The 18468-nt window shown below is 51.9% G+C and overlaps 2 protein-coding genes across 2 annotated transcripts; one reads left to right on the top strand and one right to left on the bottom strand.

The window, feature by feature from the left end:
* Positions 1-9: 9 nt before the first annotated feature.
* LOC125516123 (ABC transporter G family member 1-like) lies at positions 10-1135 on the top strand. Its single transcript, XM_048681595.1, has 2 exons — positions 10-163; positions 283-1135. The coding sequence occupies exons 1-2, from the start codon at positions 95-97 to the stop codon at positions 913-915; spliced, it is 702 nt and encodes a 233-aa protein (XP_048537552.1). The 5' UTR covers positions 10-94; the 3' UTR covers positions 916-1135.
* A 1287-nt stretch (positions 1136-2422) lies between these two features.
* LOC125516122 lies at positions 2423-4041 on the bottom strand. Its single transcript, XM_048681594.1, has one exon. The coding sequence runs from the start codon at positions 4006-4008 to the stop codon at positions 2758-2760; it is 1251 nt and encodes a 416-aa protein (XP_048537551.1). The 5' UTR covers positions 4009-4041; the 3' UTR covers positions 2423-2757.
* Between the last annotated feature and the right edge of the window lie 14427 nt (positions 4042-18468).

Raw genomic sequence — 18468 nt, forward strand, 5'->3', positions numbered from 1 at the left:
CTACAAGACATCATTCATTAGGCAACATAAATATTTTATACATCAACAAAACTGATTTGTTCCCCTGATTTTTCAGTCTCGATGTGAAGTCATAATGTATACGACAGCCCTTCTTACTTTCATGGCTATTGGAGGATTCCCCTCTTTTGTAGAGGACGTAAAGGTTGCTTTCTCTCTGCCATCAGACTAACATTTTCATAAGAGCAATTATATGCCCATACATTCACTGTATACTGGAAGTCTGAAATAAATAAAAAGTCTGGCTGCACACTTTATTTCTAGGTATTCAGAAGGGAAAGGCTGAGCGGCCATTACGGCGTGGCAGAGTTTGTGATCTCAAACACGCTGTCGGCCACTCCATACCTGGCCGTCATCGCCGTGATCCCCGGCGCGATGCTGTACTACCTTACTGGGCTAACAAAAGGGCCTGACCGCTTCGCCTACTTCGTTGTCAACCTGTGCATGTGCACAATGCTGGTGGAGAGCATGATGATGATCATCGCCGTCATCGTCCCAGACTTCCTGATGGGGATCATTGTTGGGGCCGGGGTGCAAGGGGTGATGATGCTCAATGGCGGTTTCTTCCGCCTCCCTAACGAACTCCCAAAGCCAGTGTGGAAGTACCCTTGCTACTACATCTCCTTCCACAAGTACGCGGTGCAGGGGTTCTACAAGAACGAGTTCATAGGGCAGACGTTCCCAAGCGACCAGCTGGTCGAGAAGAATGTCACCATCAGTGGCCTTCGGGTGCTGCAAGAGAAGCTGCAGGTGGAGATGGGGTACTCCAAGTGGGTCAACATTGCCATCCTTTGTGGGATGGTGGTAGTGTACAGGGTCCTGTTCTTCGCAATTGTCAAGATTGCGGAGGAAGTCAGGCCAAAACTAAGGGGGATGAGATGCAAATTGTGTAAATAGATGATGGTGAAGATCTCATTTTTCTTCTTTTATTAAACTGTCATTGTGTATAAGAACACAGTATCTATGGCTTGGTTTATGGGTTTACATAGACATACGAGACGCTATGGCCCTGTTTGTTTGGAGTGGAGCTCCTGGCAAACAGCTGGAAGTGAGGAAGATAAGTTGGAATTCAACATGCATGTATGCAAGTGGATAACGAATACAGTTCATAGTACCAGTCTGCAGATACGAATGCTGCATGCATTTAGCCACATTTTCTTGACTGGATTCCCTTGAGGTGCATGTCTGCTAGTTCTTAGTCAGGAATATGGCATGCATGCTCTTTGTTTGGAAAATAATGTGCCTATTTATATATATCCAATATCCAGATGATAGCTTACAGTCCGCTACTGATAATATCGGACAAATTAGACAGACAAAAAAACCTAGATTTTACAATTTCATTTACTAGAAATCTTCCTTCTAAAAAAATTTGCAAACAAAATAGACTAAAAACACATCAGATTATATTGCAGGCAAACCTTGCAAGTGAACAGGACAGACATAAGTGATCAATGGTCTCATCCTGACACAAATTTGACAATGCATCTCAACCTTCCATCCTATTCTTAAAAGGGGGGATATGATCATATGTCATGTTTTGCTTTAGCTATGATCATATGCCTTACTTAGAAACATGGCATCCCACCCTTCATTTATCACTTCAAAAACAGAAATGCCAAGACTAAGACAGATATCATGTAGTGTATGAAAGGACAGACAAGGAGGTTAGTGGTTCTTTCCAGAATATGGTATTGGTTCGATCCCTGACAATTCTTGTGTGATGCTTATAGAATGAATTTTTCATGTCAGGGAAACCTGACCAAAATTGAGAATCTCCATTTATGTGTTTATTAATACCAGTAGTGTAATGGTTTTGCCATATTTCTCTTATAGAAGTTTCTGCCAGAGGTGATCCTCAATCTTAAGTTTACGGAGCCATTTTGCTAGTAAGACCTTATTCATTGTTTGAAGATCCAAAACCCCTAAGATACCTTGTTCTCTGGGTCCACAAGTATAGGCCAGCCTACTAAATGATACTCCCTCTGTAAACAAATATAAGACCGTTTAGATCACTAATCAGTCTTATATTTGTTTACAGAGGCAATATTTCCTAATATGTAGGTCTTCGTGCCATAGGAACTATGCTCTGAAAAAAAAAATCAGTTCCCTTTCTGATCCCTAGATGTAAAAAGGCATGTTGCTAAGGCATGATTTAGCCAGAGCGAGTCAACCACCAATTGTCAAGATCATCCTTTGCCTCCAGCTAACCTATTTTCTGCCCTATTCTTAGTGGGTTTCCAAACCGAGTTTCTTATTTTAATCTTATCAACAGGATTTCAAAGTGTAAACTATTTCATGGGAAGAGTCCCAAATTGGAAGTGAATATTATTTTCAAGTAGATGGATAGGTATCTCATTTCAAATAATTAAGGTGAATGAAATGGAACACAACAACAGAGTGATTAGGTGAAAATAAAAAGACCAAGTGGAACCTCTTACAAGCGTTTACATATGAACAGTCCAAATTCTGTCCAACGGACAACACAACATAAGTATAGGATCAAAATGACAACAATACCGATTAAAAGGTGGAATCTCCGTCTCAAAGGAGACGGAATGCCATATGTGAACCAGTTCAGAAATGCAGCCAGTCATATAAAGCCATAGACTTGTGCTGAATGGCGTATGTGTAAAGTGAGGGGTTCACCTTGTTGTCTATCACCTTGAACATATCATTACTACAATACCATCTAGTGGCCAAACGAAGGAAATGTCAGGATACCTTGTCCACATGTTGTCAAGCACCTTCGAATTGAGGGTTCACCTTGTTGTCTATCAAAGAAGGAGGCCATGCCATGATGTAGGGGTAAACATGGCCGTCAAATCTCCTCCGAAAGAGCGTGCCCAGCTCCCCCGTCTCCATGCATAGAGACAGGAACCAACAAGGATAAATGGCATCATGCAACATATCCATGGTACAGAAGTACACAAATCCACCAATGATGGCCAAAACCTTCAGTTCACAATGTTGCTCAAATGTACCCTCAGTGACCTCGACAATCGTCTCCAAGGAAAACTTCTTGTCGAATATCCATGTCTCAATTCCATCCTGACCGGCTCGCCATACCCAAGCATGAAGCTCAAAATCAATCGGGCAGACAATGCAAGGCCTTCCATCCTTGGTCTCCCCAACCTTAAACATTAAATCTTGATCCACCAAATCTGGCGGCACATCCATCTGGGAGAATTGCAGTGTCACAGTGTTCAGCACAAGGATGTAGGCTTGATTTTTGTGTGTCCAGTAGACGAAGCCATTCGCCATCGTGCCAACCTTAAGCCAGTGTTCGTCCTCAGGCAGTGGCCTCACAGGCTCCGACCACGGGAGGATCTGCCACTCCCTGCTTTCTGATGAGAAGACGGCGGCACGCGCCCGCGACTCGTCGTGACAGGTGTAGACCAGGCGCAGTGGTTCGCCGCCCTCTTGGGAGGAGAGGATGTAGCACCCAAGACAGGAGGCGTCGCCGTGCTGGTCGTCGAAGATCTCGTCGGGCGGCTGGGGGATGAGATCCAGGGCCCGTGTGAGGGGGTTGTAGACGGCGTACTGCTCCAGGCTTCCGTGTTCGAGGAGGATGTAGCCGTCGCGGCAGTCGTATATGACCCACTCCGGTAAGGCGGCGGCGTCGTCGTCGTCGTCGGGGAGGCGGGTGAGGAAGAAATCGGCGCCGCGGACGACGGCTGCGAGGTCAGGGTCGGAGCGGCGGCGGAGGGGTGCGAAGGCGGGGATGGAGGGGCCGTCGGGGTCGAAGAAGAGGCCGAGGAGAGGTGGTGGGTGGACCTCCCGGAAGCTCCGGCGGAAGGCGGGCGACGACCGGACGGCGTGGAAAAAGGTGCGGCAGCTGAGGGCGGCACGGACAAGGGTCGGTAGGGAGTGGAGGCGGAGGAAGATCTCACGGAGGAGATCATCGTCGAGAGCGGTTACGGTGGTGGTGGGTGCGGGCGGTCGCGGTGACTTCGCCTCCGCCGGCGATGGTGACTGCTGCGAGCTCATGGCTTACGCTAAACAGGAGGTTGGAATGGCGCTCTTGTTTAGTCAGGAGATAATCTTATATGAGGCGAACGGAGGATGGAGAATGGAGTATTATTTTTTTTTCTAGAAATTGAGAGCTTTATTTTTAAATTTTATTTTGCGTGGGAAAGATCGCTGGCGATTTTTTTTGTGGGAATCAGATTTTGATGATTAATGACAAGATAATACAATTAAAATGGCTAACTTAGACCTGTTGTTAAGTTGAAAGATCATTGGTGACACCATCGTTTTTTAGCATCGATATAGGCCATAGACCATGCGCACAACACACAACACCACATGCACGCACCCACACCACTACACAAACGTGATACGTGTCTATCAAGATCTATAATCTATACACATGCGACAACTCTTGAGAAACCTCTGAAGCCATCCAACACCGTGAATGGCTCGTAGACGTATGAGGTACCTGCAAGAGGGAAATATATCAGGTGAGGCACTCACGTCAATCCCAATGATCGGTCTTGAATGGGCTGGGTGGCTATCAGCGTTCTGGGAACGGGGGTCCTCAGACTTGCCTGCCTACGGCGTGGCTCAAGCGAGGGCTCAGTGTAGCCGTCTTCATCAGCTCAAGCTCAAGACCCTCGCGAGGGGCCAAGCCTCGCGGGGCAGATGACAGGAAGCTTCCTCAGAGACAGCCTCATCAGGCAGGCTCGCTAGGAGGCAGAGAGATCAAGGCAAGGGTACCTCGCGAGGAACACGTGACGCAAGCCATGACGATCGAGACCAGGCGGGCGCCGGCCTGCGCAGTGTCCTTGTTTCCCCTTTGGTGCAAAGGGGGCAAGCACAGGCCAAGGCATCAAGCAAAGGTTTGTTGGGGAACGTAGTAATTTTAAAAAATTTCCTACGCACACGCAAGATCATGGTGATGCATAGCAACGAGAGGGGAGAGTGTGATCTACGTACCCTTGTAGACCGACAACGGAAGCGTTTGGTTGATGTAGTCGTACGTCTCCACGGCCCGACCGATCAAGCACCGAAACTACGGCACCTCCGAGTTCTAGCACACGTTCAGCTCGATGACGATCCCCGGACTCCGATCCAGCAAAGTGTCAGGGAAGAGTTCCGTCAGCACGACGGCGTGGTGACGATCTTGATGTTCTACCGTCGCAGGGTTTCGCCTAAGCACCGCTACAATATTATCGAGGACTATGGTGAAAGAGGGCACCGCACACGGCTAAGAATATGATCACGTGGATCAACTTATGTGTCTAGGGGTGCCCCCTGTCCCCGTATATAAAGGAGCAAGGGGAGGAGGCCGGCCGGCCCCTATAGGCGCGCCAGGAGGAGTCGCCCCCCCCCTCTCCTAGTCCAATTCGGACCAGGGGGGAGGAGGCGCGCAGCCCACCCTGGCTGCCCCTCTCTCTCTCCACTAAGGCCCATAAGGCCCATTACTTCTCCCGGTAGGGTTCCGGTAACCCTCCGGCTCTCCGGTTTTCTCCGAAATCACTCGGAACACTTCCGGTGTCCGAATATAGCCGTCCAATATATCAACCTTTATGTCTCGACCATTTCGAGACTCCTCGTCATGTCCGTGATTACATCCGGGACTCCGAACTAACTTCGGTACATCAAAACTCATAAACTCATAATATAACTGTAATCGAAACCTTAAGCGTGCGGACCCTACGGGTTCGAGAACAATGTAGACATGACCGAGACACGTCTCCGGTCAATAACCAATAGCGGAACCTGGATGCTCATATTGGCTCCTACATATTCTACGAAGATCTTTATCGGTCAGACCGCATAACAACATACGTTGTTCCCTTTGTTATCGGTATGTTACTTGCCCGAGATTCGATCGTCGGTATCTCAATACCTAGTTCAATCTTGTTACCGGCAAGTCTCTTTACTCGTTCTGTAATACATCATCTCGCAACTAACTCATTAGTTGCAATGCTTGCAAGGCTTATGTGATGTGCATTACCGAGAGGGCCCTGAGATACCTCTCCGACAATCGGAGTGACAAATCCTAATCTCGAAATACGCCAACCCAACATGTACCTTTGGAGACACCTGTAGAGCACCTTTATAATCACCCATTTACGTTGTGACGTTTGGTAGCACACAAAGTGTTCCTCCGGCAAACGGGAGTTGCATAATCTCATAGTCATAGGAACTTGTACAAGTCATGAAGAAAGCAATAGCAATATACTAAACGATCGGGTGCTAAGCTAATGGAATGGGTCATGTCAATCACATCATTCTTCTAATGATGTGATCCCGTTAATCAAATAACAACTCTTTTGTTCATGGTTAGGAAACATAACCATCTTCGATTAACGAGCTAATCAAGTTGAGGCATACTAGTGACACTCTGTTTGTCTATGTATTCACACATGTATTATGTTTCCGGTTAATACAATTCTAGCATGAATAATAAACATTTATCATGATATAAGGAAATAAATAATAACTTTATTATTGCCTCTAGGGCATATTTCCTTCAAGGTTACCATTCCGGTGCAACGAGACCAAGACCAGCCGAACGGTAGGACGGAGGTCACCGTGGAGCCCAAGACGGCGTCATCGTCAGTGCCTTTGGCAGCCGAAGACCACCTTTAGTCAGGATAACTTGTACTACATGTTCCCCTTCGAAATGGCCAATTGTTGGCGCCCTTCCCGCTCATTATTTGGGGAGAGGCCCAGGGCCTCTATAAATAGAGCTAGCCACCATAGAGTAGAGAAGAACACCCCCGGGGAGATCTGGTAGAACCCCAGCAGAGAGAGAGAGGCGACTGAACTCGCCCTAGCAGTTCATCGCACCAGCTCAAGAACACCTCTCGTGAGGCTGTTCTTCCCTTGTACTGTCCATCATCAGCCCCAGAGGTAATCCACCACACCACACACTGGAGTAGGGTATTACACCACAACGGTGGCCCGAAACAGTATAAACATCGTGTCTCTTGTGTTGTTCATCATTTTCATCTTAGTTCGCACGAGAGGATCGGACGTAGATCGGTAGGGGAGAGATCTCCGCGCGCACCCCAGCATTCGAACCTCAAGGGTCTGCCGGAACCCAAAACCCGATATTTGGCGCGCCAGGTAGGGGTGCGCCGGAGTCCTCCTTCCTCCGCGTCGCGTTCCGCCGCTTCTCCACCCAGATGTCAAGCAACCCGACTGTCAATGCCAACCGCTGGGCGGCGTGGTCCGCCCACGCCGTGTCGCCGTCTCAGGGCGACCTCAACCTTGCGCCTCAGGCAGCTCGCACTCCGCAGGGCGCTGCGGGGCGCGGGCGACGCCGCCTGCCCTCACGCCACGGCAGGTGCGGGCCGCAGCAAGGGCCTCGAACCACGCCGCTGCCACGGCGCCATACACCCGACGGGAGCAGGCGAACTCCAGGGCCGCGCTCACGGTGGCCCGAGAGCTACTACGGTGCCGCTTGCTGGAAGGCAGCCGCGACGTGTTGTTGGAGCGAGTGGCCGAGCTCCTGGCCGCCGCCGCCGCAGGAGCGCCTCCTTTCTGCATCTAGCTGCCGCCCCAGATCCAGGACAGGTCGCACGACGGCATTATGCGCGCCCACGCGATTTCAGGCGGGCCCCAGGGCCGGTCCAGCGCCAACACCTCCGTCGGCACCAGGCGGCAGATCGCGCCGGCCCTTCCCCAGGCCAACGAAGGGATGCGCGCCGTGGCCTTTGGCCTCGGCGGACCACCGCGTCATCACACACAAGGCGATGCCCCGAGACAGACTACGTGGCATGCGGGGCGCTACAGCGAGGTCCACGAGGTGGTCGCCCCGGAGGCCTATGTACCCCGCATGGTGGATCAAGGGCGCGAGCTGGAAGAAGGTCACGGCTCGTTCCTCGGGCCCGGCTGGGACGAAGAGGCGCCGGAAGCCGAGCTCTTTCAGGAACCCCAAGAGAGCATCGACAATCGCGCCGACAGCAGCAACTATCGGGTACCACTCATCCCTCAGGAGCAAGCTTACGCTAACCATGGGTCGCAGGAGGTACAGGTCGCCGCAGCGGATGGCTGCCCCAATGCTGCAGCCTCTTATCCCTTGGGAGGAGGGTGCAGGAGGCTGCAGGAAAGGGGCCGAGATCCGGGCTCACCCTCACGGCGGTCGGGTCAATATGCTCTCCGGAGGTAGGCCCTCTGTCGGGGAGGTGCCCCATGGCCTGCCCCTGGCGGAGGACCCGTGGTCGTCGGGGGAACCGCTGGCGATCGCTCTACCCCATTGGCGTCGTCCTTGGTTTCCGGTCGCCGTCAATGGTGGCAGAGTGAGGCGCAAGGCGGGGCCCTCGTCTGGCGATATGAAGCAAGGCCAGTACCTATGAAGAAGGCCCAGTGCCTGTGAAGCTCGCCGCCCCGTGACACTCTCACGTAATAATGAGTGGGGTTGTACACGCCCCGGAGTCTCAGGAGCGCCGGCCTCAGGCCCTAGGGCTCCCGCCCACGCCTAGTGGCAGCACTTAGCTCCGCGCTGGTGAGAAGACGTTGAAAACTAGACTGGGTGCCGGACGCGGCTTTTTTGCTTTTCTTCTGCCTTTTTGCTTTTTTGATTCTTCCTTGTCAGCAAGCTTCTTTGGTTTGGATTTAAGTTGGATTTGAGTTCGAAGGTTGCATGCATTCGGGGAGGGGGTGTTTAGTCTCGTTCGAGCAATCTCTTGTGTTCTAGTTTCGGATTTACGCCCCAAGCTAGTGTCAGCTGTCCCCCCCCTCACGAGCCCCTCGTGAGCCGGGTCGGGCCAGGCACGCCTACAGCCAGAACCACTGTCTCTGCACCCTCTCCGGAGGTCCTCGTCACAGGATCAGCAGGTTAATTGAGGGACGCCGGAGGCGTAGCATCCCCCTGCAGGCCTGCTCAGGGCACGCCAGGGGCCGGAAGGTAAACGAATCAACCGAACCATCACCGGGCTAGCGACTAAACTCACGCATAACGTTGTGCTCACCAGAGTACGGATTACAAATCTTTATATGAGGGGGGCCCCCTCCCAAAATGCTCTTATATTCTTTAGGGTCAAGCCCGAGTCTTCTTCATGCAAGATAAACTACGGAGACATGCGGTCAGTCGGACATATCACTCACCGCGTCTTCTGGGGCGCCCTCGGAAGCGTCACTGGCGTCGTCGACATTGTCACCACGGCCGCCAGCACCCCCATCATCGCCAGGATCATCCACAACGTCGCCTTCATTGGCGCCCACGACCACGCCGTCGTCATCAGACGCGAAGGCCCTGACGAGGGCGTCCACGTTGTCCTCCACCCACCGCGCCAGGTCACCCCGGACGGCAATGGGCACGGGTGCGATGGCAGCGCCGAAGTTGAAGTGGGGATCCCTGTCCTGCAGATAGCTGAAGACACGGGAGAAGGCATGCCCGAGCAAGGCTCGGCTCCTCTCTTCGACAAGCCAGTGGGACCTCTCAGACCGATTCTCCAGAAGCGTCACCACATCAGTGAAAAATTGGAGGTTTTCGGCGTAGTTGACCTCGTGCGGCTCCCTGGCAGCAGCCTCGCAGACATAGCCCAAAGCTGTGTTGGCCCTCTCTCGGAGCGTTTGAAGCATGGGGGCATGCACATGCTCCAGAACCCGCCACCGACGGAGCTCGTCCTCACTTTGCTGCGCGACAGCCTCGGCATCATCGACCCTTTGTTGAAGAAGAAGCTGCTCGGCCCGGGAAGAGGACAGCTCCGCCTGCGCCGCGCCGAGGGCGGCTGCGGAGGAGTCCGCACGCCGCGTTGCTTCGGTCAGTTTGGCCCTGAGGGCTGCGGTCCTGCCCTCGGCCTCAGCCTTGATCAGCCCCAACCTCGTCCCGTGTTTGCGCTCGAGGGCCGAGCGAGCTTCCGCCACGCGGCGATCGACTTCTTCCTGGGCTCGGGCTTCGCGCGCGGCAACGTCATCCTCCGCCTGGGCCACCAAGCGCTCCCTCGTCACCAACCGCTCAAGGTCAAGGTTGCGCTCGGCGGCCTCCAGCATCAGCACCTCCTCGCGCTTCAGAAGCTCCACCCGGTTGACAGAGGCCGCCCCCATCGACTCAAGGGCCGCCTGGCGCAATTCCACTTGCTGCTCCAGGGAGTTGCTCCAGGCTTGGAGCTCCCGTGCGCGCTCCTCCGCATCCTTGCGCCGCCGGTCTGCCTCCCGAGCCTCCTCAATGGCCAGGGAGCAGGCCTCCCGCGAAGCTGCTAGCGACGCATCAGCCTTCGCGTTCTCAAGATCACGTTGATGACGCGCAAGGGCTACAGCAACCTTTAGTTTGCACTTCTCCTCAGCAAGGCGCAAACCTTCGGCCTCGAGGCGCGCATCCTCGTCAGCAAGCTCTGCCCCGATCCGGCTCACCGCATCCGCCGCCCCCTGGAGGAACTCTTCACGAAGGGCACGACGCTCCCGAGCATGCTTGAGCACCTCTTCCACATCACCCTCTTCCGCTGCAGCATGCAGAGGGCCCCGAGGTGGTAAGCCCCCTCCAGGCGTGGGGCAGGGGGCTGCCGCCCCAGCCGTCGCCGGATGGACCGCCCTGAGAGTCTGGCCCGGCGTCGATCCACCCACGGAGGAGGAGCCAAGGACAGACCTCAGCCATTCGCCTTCTATGACCAGAGAAGGGGCACGGGGCAAGCCTGACGCGCCCCAAGAAGACTCGCGAAGAAAGGGCATCGGGCGAGCAAGCTCCAGGCGCCCTATGGAGCAGATCACTCCACCAACCGGTCCAGCGGCGAGGGCGCCACCTGAGCTCGGCGGACCCGGAGCCAGCAAAGGGGGCGAAGCTGCGGGGGCTGGCTCCTGGGTCGACTCGACGGACTCAGCAAGGCGGGACCTGAAGGGCCACGATCAGCCACAAGGATAACAGAGCAAGTGAGCAGGGAAAGAAGAAGGCTTACTCGTCCATGGCAAAGTACTTCCTGCGCTTCAACAAGCGGCAAGGGCGGTCGCTGCCGCCTGAGGCCTCCTTCCTCTTACGAAGGGCCTCGAAGTCTACACGAAACCGACCTAAACGCCTGGGGCGGGGGTCGGCCTGGGGCGCAGAAGAAGCCTCGGGATTGTCGGCGCCGGAGGAGTCAGCTTTGGGGGCACCGTCGGGCGTCGCCTCGCGAAGAACGGCTGGGGGCTCGGGAGCCCCGACCTCAGGAGCTGAAGGCCAAAACCCTGCATCAACCGCCACCCCAGGGCGGGCCTTGGGAGACGCCACCTTCGAGGCTTCACGCGGCGCCACCACCTCGACATCAGCCACCTCAGCTCCCGCCGGCTCTCTTCCCGCTCTATCGCCTGGGGAGGGACCGCTGTGGGCGGCGGGGGGAGCAACCACGACAACTAGGTTCTCGCGTGGCCCCGTGAGGCCAGCCGGGCGCAACCCCCACTCGTTGAAGCTGAGCATCTGCTTCACGAAATCGGCCCTGCTGGAACAAAGGTACAGAAGGAGGCCACCGCTCCGTAGGCTGCCTGGGGAAGGATCACCAGTCAAGACCCGAAGCACCGTCCGCAGCACTTCGGGCGCCAAATCCTCCTCCTGAAGCCGCATGCGGTCTCTGCGCCCCGCAAAGTCCCACATCCGGCGAGAGTGGCACTGGAGAGGAGCAACGCGACACAGAAGGAACTCCCTCACCACCTTGGGTGATGTCACATTGTGCGCCCTCAAACTTTCGAAGCAGCGCCAGACGAAAGCGAGCTGGGGGCTCGCGAGTGGTTCATGACCCCAGCCTGGGTTGGGAACAGCAGGCAAGGTCGGGTGCGAGAGCAAGGGGCTGGGCACCCCGACATCCATGTACAGCCACCACCCTCTGAACCTGTCCTGAGAAGGCGGAAGGCCGAAGTCAATCCCTGAAGCAGCCATCTCGGCAACGGCGAAGAAGCTTATACACCCCGAGCACTGAGTGGGATCGCTCATGCACAAGGAGAAGAAGTGGCGCAGCAGGGCAACAGAAGGAGGGATGCCTATCATCGCCTCGCACACGAAAGCAAAGACGGCCAAGAGGGTAATGGGCTCCGGCCCGAGGTGCATCATGTGGATCTAATAATGGGAGAGCACAGCATTGGAGAAAGCAGAAAAGGGGCGAACCATACCCGCCCATAGGGTGTCGGCGAAGAATCGGACCTCCGTGGCGGTCCTAGCAAGAAAGGCGCGGGATGCGGGCCAAACTGTGGTCCAGCCGCACTCGTTGAAGATGGAAGAGGGGGCGGAGTGGACCTTGTCCAAGGCTTCCGGGTTGAGTATGATTGACCGATCGACGGCGGGGCCGCCGCTGGAAGTGCGCAGGACGAAGGCGCGGGCTTCTTCCCCCTTCCCTTCTTTGTCGGCGCCATGGCGTTGGGGAAGGGGAAGAGCTCAAGCCGGATTGGCGGCGGAGGTTGGAGCTCGGAGAAGAGGAAAGGTAGGAGGCGAGCGGGCAGCCAAAGGAGGAACAACTGTGTGCAACTATGGGTCCGCTTAGCCGGGCGCGCAGCAAGGCGTCGTGGGAAGTGCAGGCGCCCATGCCTAATCAACCGCCACGCGGCGCCCAAGGCCGCAGGCTGTTAGGGCTCGCGGCACTTTGTGCTTGCCCCTTCGCTTCTCTGTTAAGCCAAGCCCGCGCGCGCCTTGGGCCCGGGGGCTACTGTCGGCTTCTGGGAACGGGGGTCCCCAGACTTGCCTGCCTGCGGCCTGTGGCGTGGCTCAAGCGGGGGCCCAGCGCGGCCCGTCTTCATCAGCTCAAGCTCAAGACCCTCGCGAGGGGCCAAGCCTCGCGGGGCGGATGACAGGAAGCTTCCTCAGAGGCAGCCTCATCAGGAAGGCTCGCGAGGAGGCGGAGAGATCAAGGCAAGGGTACCTCGCGAGGAACCCGTGACGCAAGCCATGACGATCGAGACCAGGCGGGCGCCAGGTGGGCGCCGGCCTGCGCAGTGTCCTTGTTTCCCCTTTGATGCAAAGGGGGCAAGCACAGGCCAAGGCATCAGGCAAAGGTTACCATTCCGGTGCAACGAGACCAAGACCAGCCGGACGGTAGGACGGAGGTCACCGTGGAGCCCAAGACGGCGTCATCGTCAATGCCTTTGGCAGCCGAAGACCACCTTTGGTCAGGATAACTTGTACTATATGTTCCCCTTCGAAATGGCCAATTGTTGGCGCCCTTCCCGCTCATTATTTGGGGAGAGGCCCAGGGCCTCTATAAATAGAGCTAGCCACCACAGAGTAGAGGAGAACACCCCCGGGGAGATCTGGTAGAACCCCAGCAGAGAGAGAGAGGCGACTGAACTCACCCTAGCAGTTCATCGCACCAGCTCAAGAACACCTCTCGCGAGGCTGTTCTTCCCTTGTACTGTCCATCATCAGCCCCAGAGGCAATCCACCACACCACACACTGGAGTAGGGTATTACACCACAACGGTGGCCCGAACCAGTATAAATATCGTGTCTCTTGTGTTGTTCATCATTTTCATCTTAGTTCGCACGAGAGGATCGGACATAGATTGGTAGGGGAGAGATCTCCGCGCGCACCCCAGTGTTCGAACCTCAAGGGTCTGCCGGAACCCGAAACCCGACAGTGGCCACTCCCAACCCCAAACATCAAGCCACATCTCTTCCTTCAAGCCGGCGAATCCATAATTCAAATTGTAGATGAATCATATTATCAAAAACATCATATGCAAGTTAATTAGGGATGAACTATATCTCAAAATCTTAAACCAAATCCTCAAGTTTTCCACTCAAATTCCTCAGTTTTTAGCTTTTCTGGTACTTTCAAGTAGGATAACACCAACTGGCTAAGACTTCAGAAAAAATCACAATGTCAACGGTGTTTGCAATCCCTTCTTTACCCCCATACTCTCTTGCAAGTTTCGCTTCTGCATTCATATGTTGTTGTAGACTTGCACGTTTAGGTGTTCCTAAGATTCCAAGTACAAATGGCTAACCTTGCCAACTAGATTTTGGAGTAGAATTTTTTGTTAGGACCATTCACCCCCACCCCAACCCCTTCTAGTCCGATCCATTGTTTTGTTGGTTTCACTTTTTTGTTTACTTCTGCTTAGTAATTGTCATCTACAATTCTTTGACTAACCATCATGGGATGCTGGAGTATTTGGACTCAATGGAAGATAACATATTCAGAAATGTTGTTGAAGATATCAATGGTTAGAGACAATATCTTGAAGAATGTCTGAATATCACTGTGATGCGTATGAAATATCAAAAGGCCGAGCTATTAAAGAATTGGTACACGGTTAACCTGTGAACCATACAGTTTACGGTTCACTTCATTTTTCCACGTGGCCTAGAAAAGGAATTGGATAACTTTCCTTTATTTAACTTTCCACTTTCCATATATTTTGTACATTAGTATTAATATAAAATTACTGTGAAACAATTGTTCTACGGTTCCTGGGTCAAAAGAAAAATTATTTGACTAACCATCAACCTTTCTCAAAGCGGTAAATCAAGAGTTTCAAGCCTGGCACCTTTTTAAGATTAGGAGGGTCCATTGCCATGTCCAGTGGGCGGTTTGTCAACACTACCAATTAGTTAGCCTAATGACCAATGTGGTATTTTACTTCTTGGGCATTTTTGCCCACTTTCCTTCCTCTTTCGTCAACAAGTGTCATTCGGGATGTTGTTTAATAGTTTTGCTAAAGCACATGTAGATGTGCCCTAAGTATTGCATATATAAGTCCTATGCCATTAATTTTACGTGAAGATTCGTGTAAGCATTTTCATTAGTCTATTTTTCTTTTCTTTCTAGTTTGAGTGAGTCACTTAGATGTGCAATATTTAGAGCAAAACTGCTCCATGAACGATAGTTGTGTCCGATCTTTGCACGACTGGTAAATCCAACGGCCGGTGCCCTTGTCAATCATACTCATGTCCGGCTGGATTTAACTGGCGTTCGTCAATTGTGTGAATTCTATCATGTGCATAGCACCACTCTAACTAGAGCACATCTAGATGTGCCCTAAACAAATCATTTAACTTTGTTTCATGACCAACATATATATGTGTGTGTGATCTTGGCTTTGTATCCCGGTTTCAGTTCTTTTTCCATCCATGTTCATGTTTTTCAAGAATTAGCTTGTATTCCCTTTCCATTTGTGTGTTGATGCAAAACTTTCTAAGAATTGTCTTTTCGTGTGACCGTTGTCTGGATCACATAATATGCAAAATGCATCAAAACCACCCATATCAATCCCCTCGCTTTCCAAATGAAAGTAGGTAACTACGTGGTTTTTTTTTGAATTTTAACTACATGGATGTAGATCTATGCATCCATAATGACAATTCTTTTTTGATGGCGTGTTCATAAGAGTTGACAAAATCTTACAAATCATGTTGCAGTTGTATATGTTCACCAGTTTAGCACCATACATGTTTTCTTCTAATGTTGTGTTCACCTGCCGTGTTGCTCCACACAAGTGTTGTATTCTTATTTATTTTTTCACGTACATAATTAATGTTTATTATACATCTTTCGTCTAAATCTTTTGCAGTTCTAGGTTTGTCGTAAGTAAAACTTTTAAGTTTGACAACTTCATGGATTGTTTTTTCTAATATTTACAATATCACATATAGTACGAAAGTATATGTTATGATGAATCTAATGAAGTTACCCGCAAAAAAAGAATATAATGAAGTTGATTTGGTGTTGTAGATGTTGGTATGTTTTTCAATAAACTTGATTAAACTTAAATAAGTTTGACTTAGGACAAACCAAAAACTTCAAATATTTTGAAAAGAAGGGATAGAACGGAGGTGGAATTGCACTACATGCCATTCCACTATGGTCAGGATAAAGGATAAGTAGGTGGGAATTTTGTGTGTGTAAACCCATCACGCCTTAGATGATACTCCCTCCGTAAACTAATATAAGAGCATTTAGAATACTAAAGTAGTGATCTAAACGGGACGAGGATTTAGAACTCTCGGGTGCTCCGCACCCCTATACATACAATACCAGGAAAAAAATACCGAGAAATTTGAAAAAAAAATCTAGGATTTTGGGATATCAGACGTAGGTTCCCAATGTACTTCCGTCCGAAATTTGGTGAAAAAATACCAGGAAACGTATTCGCGGCAAAAAAGACAAAAAATTCCTATGTATAGCAAAACACTGTTTGGCTACATTTTTTTTCCAGGCAGTAATTCCTTTACCACGGATACGTTTTTTGGTATTTTTCACGAAATTTCACACGGAAGTAGATTGGGAAACCAGGTTTGACATCCCGAAATCTTGGATTTTTTTTATTTTCTGAGATTTTTTTACGAATATTTTTCGTATAGGGATGCGGAGCACCCGAGAACTCCTATTTTCCGATCTAAATACTTTTATATTAGTTTACAGAGAAAGTATTACTTTTTACCCTTCTTTCTCAGATTTCATAAAGAGAAGGGTCTCAAATAAATGCTTAGACATGTTACACGCAGGGATATAAACAAGTACTCCCTCTGTCACAAATTACTTGTTGTAAAAATGGATAGAAATAAATATATTTAGAATTAAAAATACGTTTAAATACATTTCTTTTGCGACAAGTAATTTGGAAAGGAGGGAGTAAATGTCTTGGCAGTGAAAAAAAATCATAGCAGATGGACTCTTCTGCGTTCTCTGACTCTTCTCCAACCCAAGTTTTTTTTAAAGGATGATCCCCGACCTCTACATCTGGGCGACGCATGAAGCCATTTTATTGATTATTCACAAAGACCTTACAAAGTAATACATCAATAATTCTGAAGCCATCATCTTGGCAACATCTGTCGCTACTCCTATCCACTTGATGAAGGGGTGCCAATTGTCCGAATCGAATACCAAACAGACCTCGCACCAAAGCCTAATAATATCTAAAGCCGGAGGCCCCAACCAAGCAGCATTACTGGGTCTAGGGCACATACCGGTCCGGCGTACTCTCAGAGACCGCCGCTACCGTCGTCCACCGAACCATCTTTAGAGCGGGTACTGACGCATTAACCTTGCCAGACCTACCGTCGACGCCACCACGGCGCCAGACAACGTCACCTCCCTACACGCGTCCATCATCATACATCCGTCACCGAAACCCTGCTGCGCCACGCTGCCGAGACTCCATATCGTCGATGCGTGACATGAGACGCCGCTCCACCGCAAACCGTCCACTGGTCCCTCTAGCCAATGCACACCTCCAAGAATGACGCCCTCAAGGAGGGAAGGACACAAAAGCGCCGCCATCATCCGATCAACTGATCAAGTTTCCCCCAGAGGTAGTGGGGGGAGTAGGGAGTTTCACCTTGATGATGCCTTCATGAAGGAAACGACGCCAAGGGTGTCAGCATCACCGGCTCCAGCCACCGGCGGAAGACTAGGTTTTCACCCGGATCTGTCCCAAGAACATCGACCCGGAAACCTATGCACCATCCAGACCGCCTTCAAAGCCCCAGATCTAGCTGCCCAGATCCGGTGGCCATCCACGCCAGCACTGCCACCATGGGAGCCCTAGCATACCGGCCACTGCATGTCTGTGCCACCACTTGAGCCTGAGAGGTGGGTTGCCATCCCACCTCACCAAACCGCGAGAGCCGCCGAGACAAATCCCGCACGCTCGTCACCATCTCTGATCTAAACCAATCCAGAGCCAAAGCCACTAAATCGCCGGTGCAGATCCGCCTTGGACAGGGACAGCACCACGCCATGCCGCCGCGGGGAGCCCGAGTTTCACCTGCCGCCGCCTTCCAGGGCTGCCACCCCGGGATCTAGGCCGGGCGTCACCGCCGCCGCCGAACTGTGCCCATGCAATGCCGCAAGGAAGCAGTCGCGGTGAGCCTCCGCCGATGTCCAGCCGAGCCCCGCGCTTGCATGACGCCGCAGCCTGGACAGGCCGCCCGCATCAGCCAACCCCCGAGCAACGAAGAAAAGGGGCCCCGCCACCGGCCATCGCGAGGGGGTTTGCCCCGGTGACTCTGGCTGGCGGCGAGGGTGGGGAAGGGAAAGGAGGAGGGGAGGGGAGGGAGGTGCGCGCCGCCGCCCGAGTTGCCCGCAGGGGGACGATGCGGGGGCTCAGATGCGATCGATTATTTACCTTAAAATTGGCTGCACCAACTAGGGATGCACACAAGCTTTTAAGTGTGAGTAGTAGGATTTTTAGTCTCAATTACGCACCAAGCCTTCCTCAGTAAATGCGTGAGTACAAGGAAAGTCTGGTCCTTAAAAATAAATAGGAATCAAAATTTGTCTTCGTGAGGATTTGAACCCAGGTGTTGGGTTTATACGTCCACTCCTCCAACCCAAATACAAGAGAGATCTTTGCTTCATCAACACAATATAAGAAAAGAAAAAAATGGTTGTTTTAGCCTTTACAAAAACACAGTCCCAATCCACCCTCTATCTTGGCAGTAATCTCCTGTCTGGTCTTGTCTCGGTTCTCAGCATATTTTCCTAGTTCTACTCCAACCCAAAGATCATCACAAATACATGCATGGAACCAAGAAATGAGGGAATCGGAGCAAGATACAAGAACCCCAAATAAAGCAGAAGGCAGAATTACTAT

This window comes from Triticum urartu, chromosome 6 (assembly GCF_003073215.2).
Source record: "Triticum urartu cultivar G1812 chromosome 6, Tu2.1, whole genome shotgun sequence".
NCBI classification, from domain to species: domain Eukaryota; kingdom Viridiplantae; phylum Streptophyta; class Magnoliopsida; order Poales; family Poaceae; genus Triticum; species Triticum urartu.

Bases quoted from the DNA above. Each gene is read 5' to 3' on its own strand.
- LOC125516123 (XM_048681595.1), top strand. From the start codon at position 95: ATGTATACGACAGCCCTTCTTACTTTCATGGCTATTGGAGGATTCCCC. The intron at 164-282 runs GTTGCTTTCTCT...CTTTATTTCTAG, and splicing joins CTTTTGTAGAGGACGTAAAG to GTATTCAGAAGGGAAAGGCT.
- LOC125516122 (XM_048681594.1), bottom strand. From the start codon at position 4,008: ATGAGCTCGCAGCAGTCACCATCGCCGGCGGAGGCGAAGTCACCGCGA.